The 21,477-nt window shown below is 38.3% G+C and overlaps 1 protein-coding gene across 4 annotated transcripts in view; it reads right to left on the bottom strand.

Annotated features, from left to right (window-relative positions):
* Nucleotides 1-21,477, bottom strand: part of PATJ (PATJ crumbs cell polarity complex component) — a 372,856-nt gene that overhangs the window by 192,824 nt on the left and 158,555 nt on the right. For all 4 annotated transcript variants that reach the window (XM_040470436.1, XM_040470437.1, XM_040470438.1 and 1 more), the window contains exon 27: nucleotides 11,171-11,267. In XM_040470436.1, coding sequence (XP_040326370.1) covers nucleotides 11,171-11,267 — 97 coding nt within the window. The remainder of the gene's footprint in view (nucleotides 1-11,170; nucleotides 11,268-21,477) is intronic.

Genomic DNA, 21,477 nt, shown 5'->3' with positions numbered 1-21,477 from the left:
TTGTTATACAAAATTCAAGTGGATTAAGTAAAGTTGAAAGGACAAGATTTTTCTCAAAACTCCCCTCTCAAAGGAGTTAGTATACATGCTTTTGTACTTTTTTCAATTAAAAAATACTAGGGGTTCTGCAAAATTCAGCTTTGGCTGTAAAATTTTACTAAACTGCTATGAGGTACTGGCTTCAAGAAGGCCAAAGATCTGAAAGACCCTCAGCACTCAGGCCCCTCTGAACCCATGCAGGATCAGTGATTCTGGGCATGGATTAACAATAGAAAATAAACTGTGTATTAATGGCAATAATTCAAACAAGGTTGCCATTTTGATTTACTGTTAATTCCTAGGTTAAAATTCTTGATGTAACTGAGACTGGAACATTTCTTTGTATGCCTGATATGTTCAAATTCTCTTGATTAATTGAAGTACAAATGTTCATCACTGTAAGAGTAACATACCTCAGATAATTAAAGATGGGGGTGAAAGCTGCTAACATTTTGATTTAAAAATAAAAATTGTGGGGGATACCTGGGTGGCTCAGTTGATCAAGTGTCCAACTCTTGGTTTTGGCTCAGGTCATGATTTCAGATTGTGAGATCGAGCCCCACATCAGGCTCTGTGCCGACAGCACGGAGCCTGCTTGGGATTCTCTCTCCATGGCTCCCCAGTTTGTATGAGTATGCTCTCTCTCAAATAAATAAACTTTTTAGTTAAAAAAATTAAAAAAAATTTAATGTTTATTTATTTTTGACAGAGGGAGAGAGAGAAACAGAGCATGAGCAGGGGAGGGGCAGAGAGAGAGGGAGACACAGAATCCGAAGCAGGCTCCAGCCTCTGAGCTGTCAGCACAGAGCCCGACGCGGGGTTCAAACTCACAGACTGCGAGATCATGATCTGAGCCGAAGTCGAAGTCGGACGCTCAACCGACTGAGCCACCCAGGTGCCCCTTAATTAAAAAATTTTTGGGGCGCCTGGGTGGCGCAGTTGGTTAAGCGTCCGACTTCAGCCAGGTCACGATCTCGCGGTCCGGGAGTTCGAGCCCTGCGTCAGGCTCTGGGCTGATGGCTCAGAGCCTGGAGCCTGTTTCCGATTCTGTGTCTCCCTCTCTCTGCCCCTCCCCCGTTCATGCTCTGTCTCTCTCTGTCCCAAAAATAAATAAACGTTGAAAAAAAAAATTAAAAAAAAAAATTTTTAAAGGTTGGGGCACCTGAGTGGCTCAGTTGGTAACAGTCCAACTTTGGCTCAGTCAACTAAAAATTACTATAGTTTAATTTTTTTAATGTTTGTAAAGTTTTTCTTTTAGGTTTATTCATTTACTTTGAGAGAGACAGAGACAGTATGAGTGGGGGAGGGGCAGAGACAGAGGGAGAGGGAGAATCCCAAGCAGGCCCCGGGCTGTTAGCCCAGAGCCCAATGTGGGGCTTGAATTCACAAAACCACGAGATCATGACCTGAGCCAAAACCAAGAGTTGGACACTCAACAGATTGAGCCACCCAGGCTCCCTGTAAGTTAAATTTTAATATGTACATAGGCCAGAAATTTCATCCTGTATTGGCAATATTTGGCAAACACTGAAGAATGTTGTATTACTATTGATGATAATAAACAGTAGTAGCTCACATTTCTGGAATACTTCCTATGTGTCACTTCCTGTAGAAGGATGCTATATACATTAACTCTCCTAGTCTCTCAAAACAACCCACTCAAAGGAGTACTATTATTATTTCCATCTTACAAATGAGGAATCCAAACTAAAAGGATGCAACCTGTTTCAAGTCTAATGTCTAGAAATGTTTAGAGTAAGTAACTTCATCAAGGGCATTTTATAAATTACATATAATATATACTGCTATAATTGCTATTTGTAAAAAATGTAGAACACATCTTTGTAGGTATATGTACATATACATATATTCACATGGGCATTGAATTCCTTAAGCTATTATCACTGGAAGTTGAATTATTCAGTCAAAGAATATGCACATTTAAATTTTTTATACATGCTGCCAAATGGGTCTCCAGAAAGAGGTACATGAATTCATATTCCTGCCAACAGTCTATAAGAACTCCTATTTCTTTTTCTACCCTTCCCCCACTTGCTCTCTATCTCTCTCAAAATAAGTAAACTTAAAAAAACCTTAGATTTTTTACAGTATTTTTATGTTTCCAGTGTTTAGAAGTAGACAGTATTCAGAATTAAACTGCAATTTTGATGAGAAATGGAGATCTCTACATTTTTCTCCCCAAATTATTATATACCCCATCATTTATCAAATAATCTATCCTATTTCTATTTCAAAAAATGTATTTTTTATGTTCTAAATTCTTGACATCTGGGTTTATTTCTAGACCATCTTTATTTGCAAATACTAAACGGATTTAATTACTGTAGTTTATTTATTTTATTTTATTTATTTATTTTGAGAAAGAGTGAGAGCAGAGGAGGGGCAGAGAGAGAGGGAGACAGAGGATCCCAAGCGGGCTCTGGGCTAACAGCAGCGAGCCTGGTGTGGGGCTCCAACTCACAAACTGTGAGATCATGACTTGAACCAAAGTCGGACATTCAACTGACTGAACCACCCAACTGCCCCTAATTACTATAGTTTGAGCAAGGTTTCTAATCAGGAGTGCTCCCAGAACTTTGAGCAGAATAATTCTCCATCGTAGAGGACTATTCCATAAAATGCAGTGCTCTTGGCATCCTCATAAATGACAGTAGAACCCCCCCCATCCTGTGGACCAGGGGACACTGAGCAATGTGTGGAGACATCTGTGGCTGTCACCACAAGTTTGTGGGAGAGAGAGCTCCTGGCATCAAGTGGGTAGAGACCAGAGATGCTGTTAAACATCTCACAATGAGGAAAACAGCCTCCTTTCCCACCCAACAAAGGATTATCTGGTCAAAATGGCAAGAGTGCCAAGGTTGAGAAAAGCTGATTTAGACAAGCAAAAACACTCTCACTCATTTCTGAAAGTTCCAGATTCAGTTTGAAAACTACCAATTTAGAATATATTCGGATACGAGGGACACTTTCCAAAACTGTGTAGTGTTTCATTTCCAAATCAATTTTCAATCAAATCCTCATATTTAAAAAAAAAAGGAGGGGCTATATATATTTAGGAATTGGATTCAAATTATCTTAAAGACTAATTTAAAAATAATTGAAATCTTTAATATACTTCCTCTTCCAATCTGAAAAGGAAAATGTCTCTAATTTTCCCCTGAATCTTCTTTAATAAAATTCCAGTTTTCTTTAAAAAAAGAAACTATAGAGGCTGTCAACCTGTGGTCAATGAATTCTTAAATGGGCTTCAGGACTTCCACTAAACAGGCAAAATGATGCCTACTCAAAATGAGGTAGGGGTGTGTGCGCGCGCGCGCGTGTGTGTGTGTGTGTGTGTGTGTGTGTGTGTAGGTATGTGTGTGAGGGTGTGTGCACAGGTGACAATGGTTTTGTGTATCCACATACATTTTTTTTTGGGGGGGGGAGTAGTTTTAGAGTTTTTGTCACAGTGCCAAAGAGTAAATGACAAACTTATGGATCACTGCCATGAGTTTCACATTTCTAATTGTATTATTCCTAGATATTTTCTAGTTTTTCTGTTATCACTATTAGAATATTTTTACAAAGGGGTGCTGGGTAGCTCAGTGCATTAAGCATCTAATTCCAGCTCAGGTCATGACCTCGTGGTCTGTGAGTTCGAGCCCCGCATAGGGCTCTGTGCTGACAGCTCAGAGCCTGGAGCCTGCTTCGGATTCTGTGTCTCCCTCTCTCTCTGCCCCTCCCCCTCTCATGCTCACTCTCTCTCTCTCTCTCAAAAATAAGTAAACATTAAAAAAATGGGGGAGAGAAAATTTTTATATTTTTAAATAGATGAAACTGATTAGCCAATATTTTCATATGTGCAACTCATATATAGCCTTACTTACTGTTGCCAAAAAGTTTTTTAAGGTTTTGAGTTTTTAAGATTGACTACTATACCATCTGTGAATAATAATTTGTTCTCTAATTTTTTTTTTTTTTTTTTTTTTTTTGCGCGGGGCAGAGGAGGTGAGATTTAAAGCACTGCTAGATTTGAGGACAGTAACATATCCTTGTCTTCTTCCAAATTTAGATGCAGATTTCAATTTTTGGTAAAAGGAAGGAGGGTTTGGGGCAGGTTCCCCAACCCAATCCATGGGAACACATGCAGAGTATCTACAAAATCTTTTTTAAAATTATAATATATATGTGTGTATATTTTATATATGGATGTAAAGAATTTCGGAATAAATATGGGAGTGACTGCTAATGAGTAGGAATATTGTGGGGGATGGGTGATTAAAATGTTCTAACTGTTCTAAAACTGACAGTAGTGATGGTTGAAGAACTCTCTAAATATGTTAAAAACCATTGAACTACATGCCTTAAGTAGATGAGTTATATAGTAATGTGGATTATATCTCAATGAAGCTCTATTTTCTTTTTTTTCTTTTCTGATTTTATTTAAGAAATCTCTATACCCAACCTGTGGCTCATACTCATGATCCCAAGGTCAAGAGTTGCATGCTCCTTCAACTGAGCCAGCCAGGTGCCCTAAAGCTGTAATTTTCTAAAAAGGCATCCCCTCTAAACATTAAAAAAAAATTTTTTTTTAATGTTTATTTATTTCTGAGAGAGAGAGAGAGAGAGAGAGAGAGAGAGAGAGAGAGTCAGAGTATGAACTGGGGAGGGGCAGAGAGAGAGAGGGAGACACAGAATCCGAAACAGGCTCCAGACTCTGAGCTGTCAGCACAGAGCCCAATGCGGGGCTTGAACTCACGAATCATGAGATCATGACCTGAGCCGAAGTTGGACGCTTAACTGACTGAGCCACCCAGGCGCCCCTGGCATCCCCTCTAAACTTTAACCAAAATAAATTCTTTTTACCAAATATTATATTAGAACATATAATTTTATGAGGGTGGGGAAGGAATCAGAGCAAAAGAAAAAAAATTGAGAGGGAAAAACAAAGCACCTAAGGAGAGTATGCTATTCTGAAATTAAAGTATAAAAAAAAAGGCTTTAAGAGGCCTTCAGCATGCAGTTCCATTCATCTCTGCTATACCATTTAAAAGCCAAGTGTCAGAGAAGTCAATTATATTCTGAGTTTCTAGAACCTAATATACATCAAGAAACATGTCTATTGTATGATTCTCATTGCTTCTCTATGATCATGCTCTTATAGGTTACAAAAAGTCATCCCCAAACCTTCTGCTCCTTGATGTTTAAAAATGTAGTTTAAATAATGAATACCAACAGGTTAGAAAGACCGGATATAAAAGCGTTTAATGTCTGGGATCAAAAGTGGGACTTTTTCGAGATAGTGGCTTCTCTCTGTGGGGATCACTCCTTTTAGATAAGGTGAGGGGTGGCATATTGGCAAAGAGAAGGCAAGTTGCTCTGGACAGAAGGCTCTGAAACTAGATGGATGGCACAGCTCAGTAGAAAGGCTATCTCTAAAGCACTATGAGCGGACCTGGATTTTCATTACACCCCCAACATCACTATCCAAGTTACACACCCTCTGTCATTAATTTGTCCCAAATATGGAGTTTCTATAATGTGCCAGGCCCAAACAGAGAGGATCACTCGACTCATGGAACTTGAAGGGAAAGAGAAACTAATAATCATATAAATAATCACATTTCGTTGTGTTATAAAAAAAAATACAAGAATATATATTAGAATGAGGAATGAGGCAAGGTTTTCCAAAGAAGGTGAGATTAAGCTGAAATCAGCCCAAAGACAAGATATCCTTTTAGAGCTCTTCTGTAAATCAAAAGAGAAAGCATTTAAAGAATTGGGGAAATGTATAACACATAGTAGGTACTCAATAAATTGTGACTACAACTATATAGCCACTAAAATTGTGGCAATAGGGGCACCTGGGTGGCGCAGTCGGTTAAGCGTCCGACTTCAGCCAGGTCACGATCTCGCGGTCCGTGAGTTCGAGCCCCGCGTCAGGCTCTGGGCTGATGGCTCAGAGCCTGGAGCCTGTTTCCGATTCTGTGTCTCCCTCTCTCTCTGCCCCTCCCCCGTTCATGCTCTGTCTCTCTCTGTCCCAAAAATAAATAAAAACGTTGAAAAAAAAATAAAAAAAAATAAAATAAAATTGTGGCAATAAAAATGCAAAGGAAGCTACAAATGTGGGAGAAATTGGTAATGAAGATTAATTGAGGAAGAGAGACCACAAACAGAAGTGAAGCTTCAGTCTGGAGTAAGGGCTTTATGAAAAATTGAGAATATAAGGAAAAAGGTCAGCCTTCAAGAAGAAAACACATTTTGTTTTGCACAAAAGATTTATAATGCTAGAAGAAAAAAAGACATCATATCTTTCTGGCAGCCAACTGAAAACATGTCAGGATGTGAAAGAGGATGGCTAAAAATGAAGATTTGAAAGTCACCACGTGATAGTCAACTGAGTGACACTTCATGCCCTCAGTGATCTTAAGCCTTTGTCAAGACAATCTAGTTTTTAATTTAGGTATTAAAGACAATTACCATAAAGTTAAGTCGGAAGTTCTCTACATTGGCAACTTCCCTTGGATAAATCCTGTAGGTGTGATAATGGTAGTTTTCAATAGCTAAGCATTTATGTGGATACTGTTTCTTAATTCATAATTGTTTCATAATCCTTAATTAAAATTTCAGCACTTTTTGGGGTGCCTGGGTGGCTCAGTTGGTTAAGCGTCCGACTTCGACTCAGGTCATGATGTCACGGTTCATGAATTGGAGCCCCATGTCGGGCTCTGTGCTGACAGCTCAGAGCCTGGAGCCTCCTTCGGATTCTGTGTCTCCCTCTCTCTCTGCCCCTCCCCTGCTTGTGCTCTGTCTCTGTCTCTCTCAAAAATAAACATTAAAAAAAAATAATTAAAAAAAATTTTCAGCACTTTTCATTCAATGGATGGTTAGAAGCCTTCCTATAATTAGATACCAGAATGTCATGAATTATGCTCAACTATGCAAGATAAAGGATCTATAATATAAAGAGCTATTATGTACCATACTATCTATATTAGTTGTCACATCTAATTCTCACAACAATCTGTACAGTATTTTATCAAGTATTCTTTTTCTTCTTAACAATTTTATGTTGTTAAGTTCAATGGTTACTTCCATGATTCTAACCTCCATAAACTCTCAGCATCATTCCATATTTGGCTACTGAAGTAGAGGGACAGAGGCCTTCTTGAAACATATTCTTCTCTTAAACTGCCTAACTCTACAATCTCCTGGAAATGCTAGTGTGCTAGGATGCTCCTTTGCTGGCTTGTGAGGCCCATGCTGGGTTAGCTTCCTGTTGTTGTCTATACATCAGTCCTAAGTAAACTCACCAGCTCCCATGACTTAAATACTACCTAGATCAATAGTTTTCAGAATATGGTCCCTGGATGAGGAGTATCAGCATCACTTGGGAAATAATTAGGAATGCAAATTATCAAGTCCTCCCAGATGTAAGGAATCAGAAATTGGGAGGGGGCCCAGCAGCTAGTGCTTTTAACAAGCTCTTTAGATGCTTCTGATGCACTCTGAAGTTTGAAAGCCAGACTTCTAGATAAGTGTTTTCCATACTACAGGTTGCAACTTATTAAACCGTCAAGAAATAAACTGAGTTGCAAACAGCATTTTAAAAAATGAAATAGAGGGGTGCCTGGGTGGCTCAGTAGGTTAAGCGACAGACACTTGATTATGGCTCAGGTCATGATCTCACGGTTCCTGAGTTTGAGCCTCACATCAGGTTCTGGGCTGACAGTACAGACCCTGCTTGGGATTCTCTCTCTCTCTCCCTCTTTATCCGCCCCTCCCCTGCTCATGCTCCCTCTCTCTCTCCAAATAGATAAACTTAAAAAAAAGAAAAATAATAAAGTTCTTCATATGTTATAAAGGTAAGTACTATTTTGTGAAACTTTTATTTCAATTATATATGCATGTAAGTGTGTGTGTGTGTGTGTGTGTGCGCGCGCGCACATCTATACCCAATTGTTAAGTAATCCATAGGTTACCGTGGATCACAGTCTGATTAAAACTCAGATCTATAGGATTATATGAGCTCTTTGTATGTCTGGCTCCTTCTTGTCACTTTGGTCTTATCTTGGCCGTTGTTTCCTATTCTACTTAATGTTGACTCCTGCAAAGCATTTAGTCTCACTACTTTGTTTTATTTTAGTTATTCAGACTATTTATCAATATTTAATCTATCTCATTGTTTATAATCTTTCTCTCCTACTAGAATATAAGCTAATGAGAGAGATCTTGTTCTCTCTGTCATGTTCCCAACACCTAGAACAATCTCTGGCCACCTATAATATCCACTCAAAAATGAAGTTTATAAAGAAGTAATTACCAAAGATCACCTAAGTTAGATTGTAACTACACTTTAAAATCCTATGTGTCTCACGTCTGTGACCTAATACAATCACCACTTCCTAGTGGGCCTAAGGCTTGGATTCCAGCCATCCACTTCATAGTCCTGGACCATGGGAAAGTCAGAAAATCATACTTTCACAACTGTTAAAAAGAAATGGTTAGATTTGGGACAGTAAGAATCTGATAAAACAGTGAACCAATCTACTTTTAGTTTTGGATGGATGAGCAGAGTAGTCATTTAATAAGAGTTAAGGAACAAAAAAAAAAGCCATGGGATCCACTTCACAAAGAAATATAGGAAGCTAGAGGCTTTAGGCTCACCTACATTTAAATGTGAACCATCTAATACCCCATATGGTTCAAACCCTTCTGAAGAAAGGGAAAGTATGCTGGGAAAATAAAATTAGGGAGCAAAACAAATGGAAAATCATATTCACAGCGTAAACATATTTGCTGGAGAATCTGTGAAATGTTACAGTTGGATGACTTAAGAATTAGAAGTTTTTTCTGCATTCAGTGTAAAATGGCGTTTCCTGAACCCCACTAATATGTGAATGTGTTTGTGCACATGTATGAAAATACATGTATGCCAACTTGGAACTTTGGGGAGGGTGCTACTGTCTTATGGCATCAAAGCCATATTTACTGGATAATCTTAACCACTTTGTACCTACTTCTGCTATACTAAATGAGATTTAAGTAACAGGAAGTATAGATGATAACACAGGCTCTGGAATCAGAGTCTGGGTTCAAATTCCATTTCCACTACTTACTAGCTGTGTAACTTTGGAACACATTCCTTAATTTTTCTGAGCCTCAGTTTCTTTATTTGTATAATTAGAGACCTCACAGGTTAGTTGTTAGACGTTAACTGAGTTAATAGATAAAAGGCCTGACGTATGGACACCAGAGTGTTTACTTGATATCACATCCTTCTACTAAGCTCTTTAAATGCTTTTCTCCTCAGGTTATAACTACGCTGTGAGGAAGGTTATCATAAGACATCCCTTCCCCCACTTATAGATGAGCAAGTGTGAGCCATGAAGGAGTTAATTCACTTGTCCCTGAATTCACAAATAGAACTAGGATTAGAACATTGTCTTTATCACATGCCTAAACCAGATTTCCTAACTATGCAAATATGGGCATTCTAGCATCCTGGAAGTTATGAATAACCAACAAGTATCTCCACTCTGCTGCAGCTGTCCTAACACCTATATCAGAACAAGGGATTATGGTACACATGTGCATACACATATCAATCATATCCATCAGTGTAACTCTCCAGAAGAGGTTGAGAAACACTACAGCACACTTGTCATATTTTGTTCCAATGCCTTTGTACACTCCCTTCCAAGTTGGTGACCCCAATAAAACTATATATTTCATAACAGACTGAATACCGTTAGTAAAAAGCAGTTGGCTTTTAACAAAGATCTGTGGAATAAATGAAGAAAATGCTGCACGAGAAAGGGCTCTTTAAAACCACAAAGTGCAAATCAAGTTTTTATAAAGCCAACTAAATGTTATAAACACATCTATTTATATTTTAATTCACATCTTATTACAGTATTTGGGAAAATACCGTTATAAAATCAACTTAGGGGGCACCTGGGTGGCTCAGTCGGTTAAGCGGCCGACTTCGGCTCAGGTCACGATCTTACGGTCTGTGAGTTCGAGCCCCGCGTCGGGCTCTGTGCTGACAGCTCAGAGCCTGGAGCCTGTTTCAGATTCTGTGTCTCCCTCTCTCTGACCCTCCCCCATTCATGCTCTGTCTCAAAAATAAATAAATGTTAAAAAAAATTAAAAAAATAAAATAAAATCAACTTAGCAATAATTATCAGTAAGAGCTATAATACTTGTTGAAATTTCACTGTTTGACAAGCCAAAGGCTCTATCACCTTATTTTAATCTTCACCCCCAACCCTGGGAAGTAAGAACCATGATTTTTATATAAGAGGGCATGCTGAAGGTCATACACTAAGAAGTCCTGCAGTCAGAATTTTAACTCTTTCGATTTCTCTATCAAACTCCTTTTTTAAATCGTGGAAGGAACAAGGTTATTTTTAAAAGAACATATATAAATACGTATTTCACAAACCATAAAATTCACCCATTTAAATACATAATCCTGTGGGTTTTACTAAATTCACAAAATGTGCAACCATCATCACAATCTAATTTTAGGGTATTTTCATCACCCTCCCCAAAGGAAATTCCATGTACAATAGCAATCAGATCTAACTGTATATACTTTACATGCATAAAAGAAATGCAAATTCTTTTAAATAAAGCCTCCATTAAATACATGTATGAATGTATATTTGATACAGCTAATGCAAAGAAAATCATGAAAGGAATTCTAAAGGAGAATATGACTCCAGCCTTCTGTAATTTTGCATTAGCAACATCACCATCGGTTTGAATACAGAAAGTCATCAAGAGCTGGCATCCACATCCAACTCTGCTTATTGTGGGTCAAAGTGCAAGTTAAAGGACTTCTTAGCATTTTTCCGTTCACAACCAAATAGTAACAGTAGGAGGAAATGTAGATAAAATACTGTATAATCCGTTGCCTTTGACATTCACTCTACTATTAGTATTAAAGGAGGGAAGTTTAGTAAATTAAGTGAAAAATTAAGGAGATGTAAATTTTCTTTTTCAGCATGATATGCTAATACACATTTTCTAAGAACCCACAGAATGGCATTGATAATTGACAACCATCATGAAAGCACAATTTAATAAATTCTGCATTCACTGCAAAGAATGAAAAGGAACTCACTGTCGGTAAAGGCATATTCTTCATTTTCGTCACTGTCATCAGACGGAGCTTTATAAGGAGGTGGAAGTTTCATTGGAGGTGGAGCGGTTCCTGGTCTCTGAAAATGCAAAATTTGAGAGAAAGGTTAATTGCCTTTGCACAGTCCTCTTCCTCAATGACAAACAGGATAAGAAGATAATCTAAGTATTTTGACTGTATCCAATTTCAGTCACATAAGAAGGGCTGTGAAACAAATACAATTTGTCTTCTTATATTTATGTTATTATGTAAGTGACCCTGTGATATAAACATACTACTATAGAAAAATAGGAATTCAAAAGCAACATTTAAGACGGTTAACCTGCCCAGAAGAATACATTCCTTTCCCCAGTGAGAATGCCAATTATATATATTTTATTTACACTGTTATTAACCAAATAATTCAAATGAAAGACATTTCAAAATCAATGTAAAAACTATCCACTATATTAATTCTATAACTATTTAAACTGTTTACTCAATTGCAGAAGACACAGATCTCATTCTTATATAGTTGAAATGAAATACCAAGATTTTCTAACTGTAAAAATATTCATCTGTAATTTGCAGATAGTCAACATACACATTTTAAGGTTTTAAAAAACAAATCTTTATGATGAATATTTTTTTGCATTTCTGTAGACGTATTCTTTAAATTTAGCCACGAAATGATACAGCACATAAATATCTGCCTGAGACTTAAAGTAGAACAAAACTCTATGGTCAGATTACCTTCACAGAATGTAGACATTTTCTTGAACGCTGGGAAAAATAAAACATGCTGAAGTTTACAGAGAGATCCAAGCTGCTAAAAAGAATAGGAGCTGATAGATCCAAGCACTCCACAAATATCAAAATAACTGGATTAAGATTTGTTTGCTACAGGGTTTCAATAGAGTACATTCAATTATGCTTTATATGACAAAACCACTAATGGCAGGATACAATCCAGTAAATGTCCATTACAGAAAGCAGGCCTGTAATAAATTCCTCCAAAGCAGAAAACATTACCTGAGATCCACAAAGAAAAACACACACCCAAATTTATTTAAGATTAAGCAACAAAAGAATACAGAAGTGTGATCATGCTACGTCTTTATTCTTGCTTGAAAAAACTTAAAAGTGTGTTAACTGAAGAGTCAAGAAGGTGCATGTATTCCTTTCAGTAAACCTTTTCCTCTGAACCAGATCATTCCAGGTCAAAGACAATACTTGGGACAAGGACAGACAGCTTTTTTTAAAATTTTTTTTTTAACGTTTATTTATTTTTTGGGGACAGAGAGAGACAGAGCATGAACGGGGGAGGGGCAGAGAGAGAGGGAGACACAGAATCGGAAACAGGCTCCAGGCTCTGAGCCATCAGCCCAGAGCCCGACGCGGGGCTCGAACTCACGGACCGCGAGATCGTGACCTGGCTGAAGTCGGACGCTCAACCGACTGCGCCACCCAGGCGCCCCATGGACAGACAGCTTTTAATATTGAGATATGAACTCTTTAATGGCATTTAAAAAACACGTTTAAGAGGAAACTGTTACACCACTGATTTTATTAAAATTAACTTCTACCAACACTTTTTAAATTTATTTTTTAAATTTACATCCAAGTTAATTAGCATATAGTGCAACGATGATTTCAGGAGTAGATTCCTTAATGCCCCCTTACCATTTAGCACCCCCCCGCCCCCCCTGCCGTCCCACAACTCCTCCACTAACATTCTGTTTGTTCTCCATATTTAAGAGTCTCTTATGTTTTGTCCACCCTCCCTGTTTTTATATTATTTTTGCTTCCCTTCCCTTATGTTCACCTGTTTTATATCTAAAAGTCCTCATATGAGTGAAGTCCTATGATATTTGTCTTTCTCTGACTAATTTCACTTGGCATAATACCCTCTAGTTCCATCCATGTAGTATCAACACTCTTAGAATATAGGATAAGCATGTCCTGGTCACCCTGTCGTTTGATTGTGGGTTGCCAGATACCTGGGGCATATTTCCACTGCTCATAAGGGAAGGTTGTAGGGAGGGCCAGGCTCTCTTGGTGGCAATGAAGGATGGAGCAAGGGACATACAAGGAGGCCAGGTGAATATAATCTCCATGAAAGCAGAGAATAGTAGTGTAGTATCCTTAGTTTCAAGAACAGTGCCTGGTATAAAGCAGGCCTCCCAACACTATAGTCTGAATGAGCAAATAACTGCTTGCCAGTCATGCTGCTTAGGTCTAACATATTAACTTCTAGAAAAATGACAGTAATGGAAAAGGTTCTTGTCCAATAGCATTGCATAGTAATTTTGTCTGGTAGAGATGCAAATTATTTTAGTCCTGTAAAAAGGATAACTCCAAAGGTTATAGCTTTATTGCCCTGTCAAGATGTTAACCAGTTTTGTATCTAAATTTGAATCTTACTCATGCATTCTCTGAACAACTAATAAATACTTCACTCTCTCCAATTCTCTCAGAACCAGGCTATCTTGGTGGTTCCCTCCTTAATGAGGTAAGTAAATAACTGGCCCCTGTACATATTACATAATTTCATAGGTCACTTGGACTGTGAATTATTTCCCATTAGCAGGAGTAGTAAATGGAGTTTGGGTTTTACAGTCTGACAATTTAGTGGTATTTGAGGACTCATTATATATTGGTTCTACGGGGATCCATTCTCTAGGTTGAGAGACAATTGAAAATAGGTTGTTAGTCCTTATTTCCCTGTTGGTGTTTTTGTACAATAACAGGTCTTGAGTCCACTGGAAAGAATAGCTTTCTGACCTGAAGACCAGTGGGTATGTACATTTCTATCTACATTTGTCCTATGGCTCAAGCTATAGGGTAGAGGCCAAAAAAGCTCTATGTATCTGAAAGTGAGAAAAGCCCCTACCTCTCATTGTGAGAAATATTTTCCTACCTTCAGAGGGTGCTAATAAATTAGAAAAAAAAAAAAATCTCTTTCTGATTGGTTTATAGAGACTAATAAGCATTATTTAAATCTAATATTCCCAGTTTTCCAGAATAGTAAAACTAACCTCACATGACCTTAGATGTGTCAGTCTTTTAACTGAAAACCAAAATACCTTTCCATAGAAACCACGAACTCAGAGGCATTTTAATATAACAATTCAGATTCACAAAATCAAAGTGATTTGGTGAATTTAGAAACAGCTATACTTTCTCCCTAATATCCTTGATCTTACTGATGTGGAGTATAAAGCAAAATAAGACTATAAAAACATTTACACCAATGTTGCATGATCCCCACATGTCTACATGCCACGTATGCATACATATAATATATAAAAGAATATCACAAATATTTACACATCGCAGAGTATTGTCAGCCAATTCTAAGACCTAGCACAATGTGGATTATAGTGATAGAAAACTGTATCACCTGTTACTGTTAAGAATAATCAAAGAGCACATCTTGTAACACTCTAAGTGCCACCAGGAGGGTCACAAAAGATCATTCTGATCTTTGCAAAAACCTTCATGAGGTTCTCCTTAGCCCCAGACTCGAGCAAGTCCAGATTTCTCACTTGAAATAGATGTGAGTCTTAACATCAACCTTATGAAGGAATAATTTACATACAATAAAATGTACTCATGGGGTGCCTGGGTAGCTCAGTTGGTTAAGCTTTCGATTTTGGGTCAGGTCATGATCTTGTGGTCCCTAAATTCAAGCCCTGTGTTGGGCTCTGTGCTGATAGCTCAGAGCCTGGAGCCTGCTTCAGATTCTGTCTCCCTCTCTCTCTGCCCCTCCCCCAGCTCATACTCTGTCTCATTCTCTCTCAAAAATAAATAAATGTTAAAAAAAATTTTTTAATGTACTCAGTTTACGTACTTACTTGGTATAGATACATTTTTATAAGTTTAACATGACTGTATTTTTTGTAACGTTTATTTACTTTTGAGAGGGCCAGAGAGAATGAGAGAGAGAGAGAGAGAGAGAGAGAGAGAGAGAGAGAGAGAGCAAGAGCAGGGGAAGGGCAGAGAGAGAGGGAGACACAGAATCTGAAGCAGACTCCAGGCTCTGAGCTATGAGCACAGAGCCCGACGCGGGGCTCAAACACACAAACCATGAGATCATGACCTGAGTTGAAATCAGACACTCAACTGACTAAGCCTCCCAGACGCCCTAACATGACTGTATTTTTAAGGACTATTATGTTTGGTTGGACACAATATTTGCATTTGGGTAGTACATAAAAAGAAAATAAAGAGAATAGGAGACCACTTCTGTGTGAAAGAACATCTCCTACTTGTATTAGCGTCCATGACTCCTTTAGAAAAAGAGTATATGAAGTAACACTGAAGCAAATTTTAGAAGGAAAATGCCAAGGAGTTACAAGCATATAGTGAGTATTAGTATGTCTATGAATCCTGATGGTCTGTCATTTCACACTCCGTGATGAAAAGCAGCCAAAATTTAGATTTCTAGCCTACACCTTTCCTAGTATTTGGTTTCAGGTGACATTTATTGTCTCTTTTAAGGTTGTAATTCTAGAGAATAAGCACTGCTTTTGTATTGAGGAAACAATGCATAAAAGGAATTTTATTTTACCTTATTTTATGAGAGAGTGTGAGCAGGGGAGAGGGGAAGAGGGAGGGAGGGAGGGAATTTCAAGCAGGTTCCACTCTTAGCATGGAGCCCAATGCAGGCCTCAATCCCATGGCTTAAGGACCATGACCTGAGCGGAAACCAAGAGTCAGATGCTCAAACGACTAAGCCACCCAGATGCCCCTAAAAGGAATTACTTCTAATGATGACAATTTTAAAGGAGATTTTTTATTTTATTTTATTTTTATTATATGAAATTTATTGTCAAATTAGTTTCCATACAACACCCAGTGCTCATACCAAAAGATGCCCTCTTCAATGCCCATCACCTACCTAAAGGAGATTTTTAAAGAGATAATATAATTTGTAATCATCTGACCTCCCAACTTTGGGAAGTCTGTCTGCCTGTGCTCCCATAGTATCCCAGGCATGCTTTTTTCATCGTAATTGTACTTTTGGTTATTTCACTATGTGTCACATTCATCTGTGCACCTCTTGGAGTAAAGGTGCTTTGTTATTTTAGAATGTAGTATAGTGCTTAGCATGTAAACTATAATTTCAGATAAGAGACATGGTAAGGTACATCCTGTAACCACTGAAACATCATCCCGTAAGGGAGATGCTGATACTGATCTGACTTCTCTCACTGCAATGTTAACTCAGTGGTTAGTCATTCTCTGAACCAAAGAACTCAGCTGGACAGAACTTCACTGACTTTTGGTACTACCAAGCTCTAACTGGATTTTTTTTTTTTTTTTTCCTGACTGCAAATATCCTGGCTTTCTTTGAGACTCAATTTAGTTTAATGGAACAGGCCAAAGTTGGTAAGAATCATATATTTATCTTTCTCTTTCCTAGGATCTGATGTGGAATTATCCTGAATCACCTAACTACCTGTTCCCCAAACCAATTAAGTCAGTAACCAGTTTCATATGTGTGTGGTGATTATCTGTGTCCCCACAGACTAATCCCTTCCCTGCTTCCTTTATGATTTCATCTCCCTGGACTGCTCTGCACAGTAGTAATGGGCCACACTATGGGTTTCCAGCAGACATTTGAGAAATGCTCAGATCTTGGAATCAAGATACAAACTGACAAAGTTCCAACAACAGAATAGACTAAATATTCTGAGAAAACCACCTTAACCACACAAAGATGACAGATAAAATTTCAAAAATGTGCTTTTGCAACATATGACTGAAGCCAGAAACGACCATAAATCCCAAATCAGAAGGTCAAGTGGTGCACAAGAAGGTGGCACTTGCCCAGAGGGCATGTGCCAATTCTTGGTGACGTACAGCCAGAGATTTTTTATTTTGTTTTTATTCATTCAACAACTATGTACGTACTCTGTGTCTGTTAGGCACCAGGCAGTGTTTGGGGCAATGGGATAGGGCAGTATTGAGATAGATGAACTCCCTGTCTTCATGGAATTTGTTTTCCAGCCCCTTTCCAATGCCACATTTTGTGGGTCTTCATGTCTTGTCCCCAAATTGCTTTAGGTGGCAGTCACTAAACTCTATATTGTTTGCCTTGCCCCAGCTAGAATGTAAGCTCCCAGAAGGGCAGGGACTTTTTGTCTGTCTTTAAAAACTTTACCGTGATACACTGACATAAAAAACTGCACACATTTTAAAGTGTACAATTTGAATTCATCATCACAATCATGATAATGAATATAACCATCAATCCCAAAAGCTTCTCCATGCTTTGTCTTAATCCCTCCTTCTGGCCCCTTTCCCTGGTGCCCCATTCTCATGATCTCCTTTTTGTCAGCATTGGTTTTATATTCTAGACATTTAATCCCTTCAAATGAAGGCTATTACTTGCAAAAGGCTGAGAAAGATTTCTGCAAGTAATGACCTAGATTCCTCCACATAATATTTCTAGAAGCAATAAGTATGGTCTTCCAGAATCTACATATTATCTGTGTCTACCAAAAGGTGCCAAAATCAAACTAGAATCCTGAACACACAGCATATGCTGATAACCTGACTATAATCTATGTGATTAAAATCTGAATTCAAAGAAGGTAACCAACCAGGTTAAAACAATTCTATAATTTGGTAAGGGAACTATGCTACTTTTTCTTATCCTTTTCAAGAACCCTTCCCCCCCAAATCCTTAAGGAGCCTTGAATGATCCCTGCATACATGTCTATAAATAAATGTTCAAACTCAGTTATAGGTTTTTTTTTTTTGTTTTTTTTTTCAACGTTTATTTATTTTTGGGACAGAGAGAGACAGAGCATGAACGGGGGAGGGGCAGAGAGAGAGGGAGACACAGAATCAGAAACAGGCTCCAGGCTCTGAGCCATCAGCCCAGAGCCCGACGTGGGGCTCGAACTCACAGACGGTGAGATCGTGACCTGGCTGAAGTCGGACGCTTAACCGACTGCGCCACCCAGGCGCCCCTGTTTTTTTTTTTTTAAACAGGGTGAAACTTGCAATGAGTGGAGTTAAAGACAAATCGAACCAACAAACCAAAATCTTGACTACAGAAGATAGTTGGGATATTTCCTGACCTTGGCCTTAAGTTGATGTAGAAGGAAAAAAAAAAAAAAAAAGAAAAAGAAAAGAAAATAGGAAAACAGTGTTCCCTGAGAATTTCTTACAAGCCCAGACTCACTCAGGCTAGAGACCTGAATTTATTCTGTGTGTGGCTGAAAAAATTTAAAGCCAAAAACCAGGCAAATACAAAAAGAGAGCTGGACCAGACTCAGTGATATTAGATGAAATAGATGTTATAGCATTACTATATAATGCCACATAGAGTAAAGATATACAAATTTAAAATATGTACACACCTAATAAATGAACTTTAAAAGATATTAAATAAAAACCATATAAGGGGCGCCTGGGTGGCTCAGTCGGTTGAGTGTCTGACTTCAGCTCAAGTCACGATCTCACAGTTTGTGAGTTCGAGCCCCATGTTGGGCTCTGTGCTGACAGCTCAGAGCCTGGAGTCTGCTTCAGATTCTGTGTCTCCCTCTCTCTCTGCCCCTCAATTGCTTGCTCGCTCGCCCTTTCCCTCTCTCTCTCTCAAAAATAAATAAAACGTTAAAACATTTTTTTAAAAATAAAAACTTAAAAAAACATACAACAAATAGACTAATTTTACTATCAAATGGGAGATTGTTAGATCGCCCTGACCCCCTTCCAAAATACATTAGTAAGTACAACGAATATCTGAGTAACTTAACTACTTTGCCTTAGTGACTTTGTATATAAACCTATACCCAATAACTATTAATGCTAGGGGTGCCTGGCTGGCTCAGTCACTGCAGCATGTACTCTTGATCTTGGGGTTATGAGTTTGAGCCCCACTATGGGTGTAGAGAATACTTAAAAATAAAATCTTAAATTCTTTTATCCTATTCTTTTATGTTTATTTATTCATTTTGTGAGAGAGAGAAAGTGAGCACACCCATGAGGAGGGAAGGGGCAGAGAGGGAGAGGGAGAGAATCCCAAGCAGGCTCTAGGCTTTCAGCACAGAGCCCAATGTAGGGCTCGATCTCCCCAACTGTGAGATTATGAACTGAGCTGAAATCAAGAGCCAGACACTTAACTTAGCCACCCAGGCACCCCTTATCCTATTATTTTAATCACAAATATACATTTATAATAAACAGAAAATGTGATAGGCCATAAGAAGTCTCAGCTAATGCAAAAGAGTAGTACATAGGAGCACCTGGGTGTCTGACTCTTGATTTTGGCTCAGGTCATGATCTCACGATTCCACAGTCCGAGCCCTACCATCAGGCTCCGTGCTTAGAGCCTGCTTGGGACTCTCTCTGCCCCTACCCTGCTTGCACTCTGTTTCTCTCTCTCTTTCACTTTCTCTCTCTCTCTCTCAGAAATACACTTTTTTTTTTTTTGAAAGAGAGAGATTAAAAAAAGGAACACAGCTGCTTCCATTAAAAAAAAAAAAAAAAAAAGAGGGGCGCCTGGGTGGCGCAGTCGGTTAAGCGTCCGACTTCAGCCAGGTCACGATCTCGCGGTCCGTGAGTTCGAGCCCCGCGTCGGGCTCTGGGCTGATGGCTCAGAGCCTGGAGCCTGTTTCCGATCCTGTGTCTCCCTCTCTCTCTGCCCCTCCCCCGTTCATGCTCTGTCTCTCTCTGTCCCAAAAATAAATAAACGTTGAAAAAAAATTAAAAAAAAAAATAATAATAAATAAATAAAAAAGAGTATTGGGGTGCCTGGGTGGCTCAGTCACTTAAGCGTCCGGCTTCAGCTCAGGTCATGATCTCACAGTCCATGAGTTCGAGCCCCAAGTTGGGCTCTGTGCTGACAGCTTGGAGCCTGGAGCCTGCTTCAGATTCTGTGTCTCCTTTCCTCTCTGCCCCTCCCCTGCTCATGCTCTGTCTCTCTCAATCTCAAAAATAAATAAAAACATTTTAAAAAAAATTTTTAAAAGAGTATTATATAAGCCACAATCTCTGATTATAACTGAAATCCATGAGAAAATAAAAGGTTTTTAAAAATAGTCATATGGAAATTTAAAAATACATTTCTAAGTAAGTTTGGGTAAAAAAGACATGAGATGGGGACTTAAAAAAAACAACAACAAACCTAACTACTGAACAACAGAAATTCAACCTAAAATCTCGGAATGTAAAGAGGGACTTGTCTTAAATGATTATTAAAAAAAAATGGCTAAAAATTAATAACCTCTATAACTCTCTAAAGATTACAGTGGGGAGTGGGGGGAGTAGAAGAATAAAAGCAAACAAAGTAAGGCAGTATAAAGATGAGAACAAAATTAAGCAGAATAAAGATAAACAGAGATGACTAACGCAGTTCAAAAATTAATACTTTAAATAGAGGAATTATAGGTGTGCCTGGGTGGCTCAGTCGATTAGGTGTCTGACTCTTGATTTCAGCTCAGGTCACAATCTCACTATTTGTGAGATTGAGCCCCACCTTGGGCTCTGTGCTACCAGTGTGACCTGCTTGGGATTCTCTCTCTCTGCCCTTCCCCTGCTTGTGCTCTCTATGTCAAATAAATAAACTTCAAAATACATACAAATATACATACATACATACACACCTACATAAAGGAATTATACATTTGAAACAAAGGTAATGTCAACTATTACCTCAATAAAAATTTTTTTAAGATAAATTAAATGAAAATTATCTTCAAAATTAATTAAGAAGTAAAAAATTAAACTATATTCACAATGAAAAAGAACTATGGATAGAACATATATAATTCAAGCTAAGAGAATACATAAACAACTTTATACCAAAAAATGTAAAAATTAAGTGATATCAGTATTCCCAAAAAAGAGCCAGTAACCCAAACTGACTCTAGAATAGAAAATGTGAATAGTTCCATAACTATTAAAGAACTGAATCAATATTTTAGATTTTCTCACATAGAAAACACAGGCCCAGAGGCACCTGGGTGGCTCAGCTGTTTAAGCGTCTGACTTTGGCTCAAGTCATGATCTCACAGCTCATGGTTTTGAGCCCCACATTGGACTCTGTGCTGACAACTCAGAGCCTGGAGCCTGCTTCAGATTCTGTGCCTCCCTCTCTATCACTCTATGTCTCTCTGTGTCAAAAATAAGTAAAACATTTTAAAAATTAAAAAAAAAGAAAGAAAACACAGGCCCAAACTGGCTTTACAGGCTAGTGTGACCAAAGATTTAAGGAAAGAGTAATTACCATTTTACACAGAGAAATGAAAAGGAACAAACACGCCTACCATCCATTTTGGTAGTCTCATCTATTC

Source organism: Herpailurus yagouaroundi, unplaced genomic scaffold, assembly GCF_014898765.1.
Source record: "Herpailurus yagouaroundi ecotype Mexico unplaced genomic scaffold, PumYag 77, whole genome shotgun sequence".
Lineage (NCBI taxonomy): Eukaryota > Metazoa > Chordata > Mammalia > Carnivora > Felidae > Herpailurus > Herpailurus yagouaroundi.
This window is presented reverse-complemented; position numbering and strand designations above follow the sequence as displayed.